The 10,799-nt window shown below is 34.9% G+C and overlaps 1 protein-coding gene across 2 annotated transcripts in view; it reads left to right on the top strand.

Annotated features, from left to right (window-relative positions):
- Nucleotides 1–40: 40 nt before the first annotated feature.
- The window catches only part of PUS10 (pseudouridine synthase 10), a 72,673-nt gene continuing 61,914 nt past the window's right edge, over nt 41–10,799 (top strand). Inside the window, exons 1-4 of one of the 2 annotated variants that reach the window (XM_049651526.1) lie at nt 41–247; nt 3,997–4,137; nt 7,208–7,471; nt 8,209–8,295. In XM_049651526.1, coding sequence (XP_049507483.1) covers nt 4,012–4,137; nt 7,208–7,471; nt 8,209–8,295 — 477 coding nt within the window. In that variant the 5' untranslated portion in view covers nt 41–247; nt 3,997–4,011. The remainder of the gene's footprint in view (nt 248–3,996; nt 4,138–7,207; nt 7,472–8,208; nt 8,296–10,799) is intronic. The other variant, XM_049651527.1, reaches the window with a different exon arrangement.

Raw genomic sequence — 10,799 nt, 5'->3', positions numbered from 1 at the left:
AGAAGGGGTGGGGATGGGGTGAGGGGTTGGGGCGGTGCACCAGGCAATTTTTCTGGTTTCCCTACAAACGAGAAGGGGAGAGAGTTCATTCAGGCCCTGCGAGAGGACCTGGTACTTTAGTTCTAAAGCTCTCGTTTCCTCGGGGAACAGAATTGCTACACGCAGTAGGTGCGTTGTCTTTAGTCTTCCCCGTTCCCTCTGGGAGCCGGAAGGGGTTAAACCTTAGGCTCCGGCGTCGCGGGAGAAGGTGAGGCTGGAAGGTCCGAGGGGTGGGAGTGCGGCTTGGGCGCTGGAGAGGTTTGGATGGAGGGGGTCGTTTCCTTTCTGCTGGAGCGACCTTGTTAGCAAGGAGGGGTGAGTGGGAAGTTTCTTGGACCTGACTGAGGGGGTAAGGGCTTGCTTGGCCGAAGGAGAGACTCGAGGTTAGATCTTGGATGAATTTCCGAGACTAGAGTACATTCTGCAGCTGAGTGTAACGGTAGCGCAATGAAGTTCTGAAAATCCACTTCTCCCCACCCCCATGAGACGAATGACACCCTTCTCTGTGGAAATGAGTGTTAAAAGATCACGGGATGTGAGACTCAGTCTGGCCATTTTGGTGTTTTTTCACTCGCCCTTGCCCCTTCTCTGTTTGCAACGAATGGTTGCAGTTGTCGTCCAAGAGGTGAAAATAAAGTCCATCGTCCTCTCCAGGTATCATTGTTTTGTGGAGAAGGGACCCGAAATCCGTAGGGACGCTGACACGTGGGAGGAAGTTCTGTTGCAATGACTTGTTCCGATTCTGTCTGTAAAACAAGCGAAAAGCAAAAAAAAAAAAAAAAAAAAAAAAAATCTTAAAGGCAACCAACGATGAAAACCTTACAGTATGGGATACATTTCTCAGGGCTTGCTTTCAAAGATAATAAACCTTATATGAAACAACTTATTTCTGATGTCTTATGAAATCCTTTCAGTGCTGTACATCAAAATTAAACAACCAACCTTAAGGCATAACGCATTTCCTCCTTTTAATGTTAACATGCCAACTTGCTTGAGAAGTTGCTAGATTGTTGCTAAATGAAAATAATCTTGAGAGGGTTTGGAAGACTGCTCCGTTAGTAACACATAAACGCCAAAGAGAGGGTTTTGTTTTCTCTTTTAAGACCTTCAAATTACGTGGGGCAGGAGGTTTCCTAATTCTGGAACAGGTTTGGGAACTTCTCAGAGCCAAAAGATTGTAATGTGTCATGTATTGACTTTGCATGCTACTTTTAAGTGTGCTTATTGGAGAAATAAACTGTCTTTGAGCCAAAGGAAAGAAAGCATCCCCCCCCTTTTTTCTCAATTAAAAAGTTTTACTTTAGTGTACTTGACAGTTACATTAGTTTCAGGTGTAAAACATTGTGATTCAACTTCTGTATGTTGATATTCCGTGCTCACAAGTGTAGCTACCATCTGTCAGCCTACAACCTATTATAATATCATTGCCTTTTATTCCTGTGACTTATTTCATAGACTTATTCCATAACCGGAAGCCTGTATTTCTCACTCCCCTTCCCTCTGGCAACCATCAATTTGTTCTTTTCTCATTTTGTTTTTGTTAAAAAAATTTTTTTTTTAAATTTCACTTATAGGTGAAATCATATGGTATTTATCTTTCTTAGTTGGAGTTATTTCAGTTAGCATAATAAACTGTTAGGTCTGTTCATGTTGTTGCAAATGGAACGATCTTATCCTTAGAATGCATCCATTTGTTTTTAAGTTTATTTATTTATTTTGAGAGAGAGAGAGAAAGAGAATCAATCCCAAGCAGGCTCCTCGCTGTCAGCAAGAAGCCCACGTGGGGTTTGATCCACAAACTGTGAGATCATGACCTGGGCAGAAATCAAGAGTTAGATTAACGGAATGAGCCACCCAGGTGCCCCTAAGAAAGCATCCATTTTAATAAAAATATTTAACTTAAGTCCCCAGGGAAATCTTTGATACAAAGTGACCTTTTAAAGAACTTACTCATCCACTTATTTATCAGGGAGGAGGGTCTGTTTCTCTTTCTGAGTTAAAGATTAATTCTGAATTAAATGAAATCTTTGGCCTTAACTAATGGAAAGGAGAAAAAAAGAGTGAGACAGAAATAGTTTCTCTGGGAAGGGAGTGCAATCAGGGACATACTTTAAATGCTGATACTCAGCCCCTCAGTGAATGCCACACCTTGTCACTATCAAACTAGCAGATTAAATGGACTGGCGGAAGGAATTCATATCACTTATATGATGATGACCACACAGAGCTTCTCTATGTACAAAGTGTTCTCCAAATACTCTGTGTCATTTCATGAAAATGGCCTCGAGCCCAAATGTACTTGGCAACCCTAAATCAGAGCTTCAGTCTCAGTGTCTCAAAGTTCTCACTGGTGTATCCAGGCATGTCTGAGTTTCTTTTTCTACCTACCAGCTCCCATATTGTATTCACCTGAGTTAGAACTCAGCCAGAGGGAGTCTGTTTTTTGTAGTCCTGGCTGCTGAACTGATTTTTATGGTGAAGGGTTCTGTATAAGATACACTCTACCTGCCTTCCTCACTCTTTATGTGAAGGGTATGCTGTTAAGTGTCCATGAACATTAAAAAACTTGCAAGTAAGAGTGGGTTCTAAAGGGTTGGAAAACACAAGCTAATTCTAAGAATCACATCTTCAGAGTAAGGAGTTGGTAAGAGCTTTACCTTCCCACAAATTTTAGGCAAGTTCATTTGGATTATAAAACTGCACAAATTAAAAAGTGCCACTGTTTTTTTTTAATGTTTTATTTATTTTTGAGACACACACACACACAAACACCGAGTGTGAGTGGGGGAGGGGCAGAGAGAGAGAGGGAAACACAGAAATGGAAACAGGCTCCAGGCTCTTAGCTGTCAGCACAGAGCCGGATTTGGGGCTCAAACCAACGAAGTGTGAGATCATGACTAGAGCCTAAGTTGGATGCTTAACTGACTGAGCCACCCAGGCGCCTCTCAAAAAATGCTACTGTTTTTTATCTGCATGACCATAGTTATACCATCCCACAATACTGCCATGCAATTATTGTTTTATAAAATATTGCCAGTTCCTCATTTTAAAGTAATATGAGGTGGTACAATAATCAGAATATCTATATTTGAGAAACAGAATGATTATGTAATTTAATTTTAGAGAAATATTTGAGAAACAGAATGATTATGTAATTTAATTTTAGTAATTTAATTTTATTTGGCAATAAGAGTTTTATATTGGATTTTACCCCATTCTCTTGTATTTGTTTCTAAGGGAGTTTATTCAAATTGCAAAAAGTAGCAACTTGTGTTAGATAATAGTTACTCTAAATTATTTTGCATGTAATTTGTGGGTTTTGTTTTTTTTTTTTTTTTTTTTTGGTGGGCGGAGGTTTTACTTGTGCATCAGAGGAGCAGGTTTTTCTCATTTTCCTAATGGTTGTCATTTAGTTATTTCATCAAACTATAATTGGTATTTTTAGATCTACTGATCAATTTGTTTTAAATACTTGACTGCTTAGCTATCAGTAAGGCTAGTAAAATATTATATAGACTGCTCTGATTATTTCTTCCTAGCAAACTCATTTTTAATTTCTAATAGGGAAAATTTATTGAATTTACTACTCTGTGTTCCCAAACAGCCCTGAATGGTATAAAATAACAAAATTTCACTCTGCATTCTTTGTTTGAATTACCCTCCTCAGAGACAACTGTTCTTGATTATTTTTATATCTTTTGATTGATTTAGTTAAATTGACGTACTTTATCAATAATCCAGAATGCTAAGCTAAATTCCTTGACAATTAGAAACTTTTACCTGATCCATCTAATAAATGTCTTTCAAGTTTATGTTTAAATATGCATAAAATGAGAGGGATATTGTTGAAGAGTATGAAATAGTGTTTTCAAATTAAAGCTAGTTTTTATCCCTAAAGGTGACATATTTGTGAAAGTAAAACACAAAAGATATTCATTACTTTTTCTTTCTTTCTAGTTATAGTTATTTAATATGTTTCCACTGACTGAGGAAAATAAGCATGTGGCCCAGTTGTTACTCAGTACTGGTACCTGTCCAAGATGTATCTTCAGATTCTGTGGTGTGGATTTTCATGCACCTTACAAACGTCCCTACAAGGTACTTTCATTTTGTTTCTAAAGAAAGTTTCTCTATTCTACAATGAATACCTGTACATTTGGGGGAAAGTATCCATAGCTCTTAATTAAATTAAAAAAAAACTATAATAAAATAATTCCTGATAATGGTAATTATGGAATTTCCACTAGACCATAAAAGTGTAAGTTCCTTCTTAAGTGATTATATCTGACACTTAATGTAGTGGGATCTTTGTGAAGCACATCCCTGGTGTATGTAATGTTTGTATATACTTCTCCCAAAAGAGTAGACAGATATCAAAAAATAGTACTTCTAACCAGATGTTAGTAATATATGTGACAGGAGAATAACAGTCCTGAGATCTTCTATTAAGTGGAAGATCTATTAAGTGTGGATTTGGCTGCATTTTTTTCTTTTTCTGTTTTCTGTATTACCATTTGTACTTACAAATAGGTATTTGTAACCCTCTAGAAGTAAATGCTTACCATCATCATTTTTTACTATTAATAACAACAAAAATAATATACAGGGATCTTTGACATTTATGATAATATACAGAGGTTTGACTAGCAATACTTTCACATAAAATATGTAACATATTTTGTGAAATATACTTGATTCTACTAGTGATGGTCTTTTTAGAGACAATAATTATATATATGTGAATATATACCTATATTAACAGTAATATGCACACGCACACTCTGTTTCTTACAGTTTACGATTTTTTTACATGTTTATTTACTTTTGGGGAGAGTGGGGGGTGGGGGATAAGGGAGGGGAGACAGAAGATCTGAAGCAGGCTGTATGCTGACAGCACAGAGCCTGATACAGGGCTCGAACTCACAAACTGGAGATCATGCCCTGAGCTGAAGTCAGACACTTAACCAACTGAACTGCCCAGGCACCCCATTTTACAGTTTTTAAAAATTGTTCAGGAGTTAGAAATATAAGTCATTTCCATTATGTATTAGTTGTTTCTATTATTTTGGAAATAATAATTATATCCAGTGTTCATATAACATTATTATATGTCAAGCTCTCATTTAATCCTAATAATAACCTATCAGGTAAGTACATACTATGATTGTCTCTATTTTCAGATGAAGAAACTGAGGCACAGAGAGGTAAACAACCTGCCCAATTTACACAGCTATTAAGTGAGCAAGCTAGGATATGAACTATCTGTCTGAATCCAAAGCCTAGAATTTGGAGCTAGAAGACATGGATTTGAATCCCAGTTCCAGCTTCAGTTTTCTCCTCTCTAAATGGGATTGATGATAACATCCACCTCACAGGATTTTAAGGGACAGTATCTAATAAAGTATGTGAAAACACTTCGAAAATGGTACATATGCTATGATGATTAATATATATGTGTATATTCGTTTATACACACTGTGACTATAAAGTAATAAGACTGGTTTTGTATAACTCTCCTTACACATTTTTTCAGACACATTATTTTATCATTCTATGCATTTGTCGTAAGATTTAAAAAATATATCTTATAAAGACAGTCTTACCAACTTTTATTTGTATCATTTTATGTAAATATGAAAATATTTGAAGACTTTTTTGTAATATACTTAGGTTTTGACCTGTTCTAGTCATATTACTATTTATGTACACATACACATGTACTATGTTATACTGACATTATAGAATTTAGGTAATAAACTTTTGTGTAGGTCACAATATACCTATATGTGTGTGTATATATGAATATTTCTGTTAAAGATGAAATAGGGGAGCTAATGTCTTAATAAAATAAATTAGATTTGTTTGAGTGTAAGATTTTTTATTCTTTAGAGCCAGTGAATTGTAACCTGAGTGAATTTCAAAAGTATATTTATTCAACAACTGAATAATAAAATCTGTCTAATTTAGGCAAAACAGAAAAAAAGTCCTCTGAGATTTTAGATGAATGGAATGCCTGAAATGTGAGAACAGTTTCAAAGAAATGCAACTTTTAACATTCTACTACAAAGGGTGACAGAAATTAGGCAAACCAGAGTGTAGTAGAAGGCTTCTTTCAATTAATGCATACATGGTTTTTGTAATTATGGTGCCTAATTTCAGCATTGCCAGCATCTGTTTACCTTTGTTGAGTAACTCGTCTTGAAATTATTTTTACTTAATATACGTATAATCTCTATTTTTTCAGAATTCATATTAAATGAATATTGTACAAATGAGGTTTTAGTGCTTGTGAGATTATTAAATAACCTAGCAATAATAGAATTCAGTTTGTATTTCTATTTGTTAATAATTAGAAGCGAAGCTTTTTTAAAATTTAAAATTAGCAAGTGAATGATCCTCATGACATAACTACAAACCAAATTACAGGCATACTTCAGAGATATAGAGATTTGGTTCCAGATTACCGAACTAAAGCAAATATCACAATGAAGTGAGTCAAATTAATTTTTTGGTTTCCCAGTGCATATGAAACTTATGTTTTCACTATACTGTAGTCTTTTAAGTGTGTAATAGCATTATGTCTAAAATGTACATAATTAAAAAATAATTTATTGCTAAAAAATGCTAACCATCAGCTGAGCTTCCAGAGAGTCATAATCCCTGGTCACAGATCACTATAAAAAATATAATAATGGAAAGGTTTGAAATATTGTGAGAATTACTAAAATGTGACACAGAGACACAAAGTGAGCAAATGTTGGAAAAATGGTGCTGATAGACTTGCTTGATGCAAGGTTGCCACAAAACTTCAATTTGTAAACACACAGTATCTGCAAAGCAGAATAAACTGAAGCACAGTAAAACGGGTTACACCTGTAATAAATTTGTTAATGGAACCTTTCTGCCTCAGATTTAGGACTTTAGCTTCACTGATATATGAAACTCTTTTGGAAGAATATTCACACATATATTGGAGGAGTTACAGATAATTCTCTTTTAAATTCCCCAGAAAGCCAATGCTGGATAGTAAGGTTAATTGATTTCTCCAAAATTGATATAAATCAACATTGTATAAGTCTGTGATATATAGTAATTTCACTCCTGTTTTCATCCTAACCTTAAGGGCATTGTCAAAAGGTTATTACTTTTTTCCAAATTAACTTTCCAGGAGTTGCTCAATGAACTACAGAAATTTTTGGAAACTGAAAAAGAGGAATTAATTTCGGATGTTCCAAACCCACCTCCCAAGAAAATTCGACTACAAGAACTAGAAGATGGGATTGATGGGATTGATAATCTGAGTCAAAATGGAGAGGGGAGGGTCTCCATTTTGGAAGATGGTAGCATTGCTTCTAAGAACTCAAATTTAAATGTATGCAATGTATGTCTAGGAATTCTTCAAGAATTCTGTGAAAAAGAGTTCATTAAAAAGGTAAATAATCTGTTTTTTATTATATGTGCAATTATGTAGAAATTTTCAGTCTTAAGGCCTAGAATTCTTGAATCTAAAGGAGCAATACCATTCACTTCAACTTGTTTAACACCAATGGATCATTAAAACATTTTTACATTTTTTTGAAAAAACAAGCCGACTCTTTTCAAATTACGTTATTAACAAGATATCTGAAAATTAATGAAATATGTGTCCTTGTGTTTGTCATGAGTGCTACTCAACTGAAGAAAATATAGCAGTTTCCTTCTGCTGTTTAACATAGTTAGGAGTTAGTGAAAAGCTCTTAGTCATACCTATTAGTGTCTTGAAATGACAAGTGTTACCGTCTTGTGGAAGGTACATGATTGAATGTGGGATGGCCTTTTGTTTCTTAGCTGTCAAGAGTGCCAAATTTGGCTTTATTTTGCTTAAAAATATTTTTTAAATTAGGAGGTGATCTAATAGAAAACTATTTTGACGTTCCACAGATTGTTCTGCAAGTGAATCCTGGCTGTTTTGAACCTTGTGATAGCAGTTGTTCAGGGTTATAGTTAGCAAATATTTGATTTCAGGATATTTATGAGAATTCCCAAAGGTGAAAGTTTAGAAGTGTAGTGTGATCTCCTAGACCAAAATCCACATTATGAAGATTAGTGTAAAACTTGCAGCAATTCCTGAGAATTTATAGAATACTGTTTTATGTAATAAAAAAATGCTTTTATGTAATACTTTTTTAGGTGTGCCAAAAAGTTGAGGCCTCTGGTTTTGAATTTACCAACTTGGTATTTTCAGTCTCCTTCCCACCACAGCTATCTGTAAGAGAGGTAAGGTCATTTAAATGCATGAAACTATACGTGAAATGCATGCTAGAAATTTCTCAAAAAATGGAGATGTAAAAATATGCCTTACCATATTTTCTACTTGTTGTGTACTTATTGAATAATTGGTGATTTAAAGCATGGCATTAATATAGCTGCTTAATAATGTTGAATGAATGAATGAATGAAAAAAAGGAATTATTGATTAAGTTAGTTTATCATAGGACTGTCTCTCTTTTATTTATTTTTTTAGTTTTTAATATTTATTGTGTCAGCAGGGCTGAGAATATCACATGGTTTCAGTCTTCTGTGGGAAGTTATATAATAAAAGCCTAGTGCCTCTAAACATGAAAAACATCCCAAAGGCCAGGAGTCCTCTAAAGGAATTGAAAGGTAGAGATTTCAGAGAATTTCTCTCATTTTCAATATGTAAAGTGACTAGTTTAAGTCACTTTTTGAAGACTTAGTGAAGAGAACAGTGTTCCTTGTGCCATTAAAAGGACTGTCTTTGTTTTTTGTTTTTTTTTTAAAGGTCCTCATTCTGTAGCAGATATTCATTGAGCTTTAGATCTGTGTGAGGCATGTTGATCAGAGAAAGAGATTTGACCAGGACTTCAGAAATGTTTTGGGGCAGTTGTATACATTTTATAATGGTCTTGGGATGGGATCATTTCAGTTATGATGAACCTTCTTATTTTCTGGAGTCCATGGAAAAAGGGAGAGAAATGGCCTCATGTTTATTTTAACCTTTTTCCTTTGTTAAGTGAAAAAAATAATAGTAGTCATTACTGTAACATTCTTGTGTGTCAAAACTGACATGAAAACATAAAACTATCTTTGTTAATACTGTTAAATGAATTATAGGGAGAATGACCCCTGTAATCTCAAATTATAACAATGAGTTCTAAACATATTCATTTATGGGGGTGTAAGGTGTCTTTTCCCTAAGAATCTAAAAGTGTCAGCAGAACATTATATCTTATCATCACTCTCCTTGGTTGAGCAAAGTATGTTGTAGCAAATTCTATGTTTATTAGCCTCCAAAAGGCCGAAGATTAACTTATGACTTGTTGAAGCTGGTTGAATGACAAAGAGCTGGGAGGTGAAAAAAAGTAGAGTGTTTTTAAATAGTATCTCTGTCGATGACAAGATTGCTGAACTAATAGAATAAAGGGGATGATGATGAGGTACAGAGGTTTATAAACACATAAAATCATTTTCTAGTGAATCATCAAAGCGTTTTTCACGGATAGGTCATTTTCTGAATCCAGTTTTGGTAGCAAGAAACCGACTTCCGAAAGCTAAGTAACTCATAAAAAGTTGCAGTGTTTGAGTAATAAAAATAGAAATATGAAGCATATTTTCTAAGTGCGGTTATATATCTTACCACCAAGTTCTTCATCTCAAAGTTTATATTTTGACATTAAAATTTGTATTTTCCATTTTTATCACTTAAGTGATCATTTTAACATATCCATTTAATAGTTATTGAATACTTATGAAGTATTTATATTCCATATTAGAAACAGAATATTTCTAATTCTGCTTAAACTTTATTTACTTTTTAAAAAATATTCATTTTTGAGAGAGAGAGCGAGCGAGTGAGCATGAGCAGGGGAGGGGCAGAGAGCGAGGGAGACAGAGGATCCAAAGCGGGCTCTGCCCTGACAGAAGTGAGCCTGATGTGGGGCTCGAACTTATGAATTGCAAGGTCATGACCTGAGCCAAAGTCAGATGCTCAACCGACTGAGGCACCCAAGAACCCTTCTATTTACTTTTTATAACTGATTTTCACCACAAAACTATTTAGCAGAAATATGTGAGCATTCCAGTTATTGCAGAATTAATACATTTCCACAGAATAGTGTGTTCAGTGACTCATTGTTTTCCTTTATTTTTTTTTATTATTTTTTTTAATGTTTGTTTATTTCTGAGACAGAGAGAGAGAGAGAGAGAGAGCATGAGTGAGGGAGGGGCAGAGAGAGAGGGAGACACAGAATCCAAAGCAGGCTCCAGGCTCTGAGCTGTCAGCACAGAGCCTGACGTGGGGCTCGAACTCAAACAATGAGATCATGACCTGAGCCGAAGTCAGTCTCTCAACTGACTGAGCCACCCAGGTGCGCCTCGTTGTATTCCTTTATATTGAGTAATACATTTTTACCCATTTCTTAAGAATATTAATTATTCAAAAAGTATGCAGTCCTACATGCTGTATACTATGCAGGTTTCTTCAGCAAATTGTGTTTATGTTTCATTTTGTGATTTTCTTTCATTATTACATGTTGTCACTTTCTTGTATTGCTGTCTTTTATTACTTCTTTGGAGTTAAGGTATGATATGTAGGACAGAGTGGATATAAATTGCTATTCAAACTAGTTAACATATGTGTTACATATCCCAATTTAAACAAATTACACATTTTGGGGGTATTCTTGCATTTTGAATATAAACTCTTGACTTCTCTAGTGACATGTTTCTTCTACATTGCAGTTTTTCAACTTAGAGCTTGT

This window comes from Panthera uncia (genome assembly GCF_023721935.1).
Source record: "Panthera uncia isolate 11264 chromosome A3 unlocalized genomic scaffold, Puncia_PCG_1.0 HiC_scaffold_11, whole genome shotgun sequence".
Taxonomy (NCBI): domain Eukaryota; kingdom Metazoa; phylum Chordata; class Mammalia; order Carnivora; family Felidae; genus Panthera; species Panthera uncia.
The sequence above is the reverse complement of the archived record's forward strand: the minus strand, read 5'-3'. Positions and strand labels throughout refer to the sequence as shown.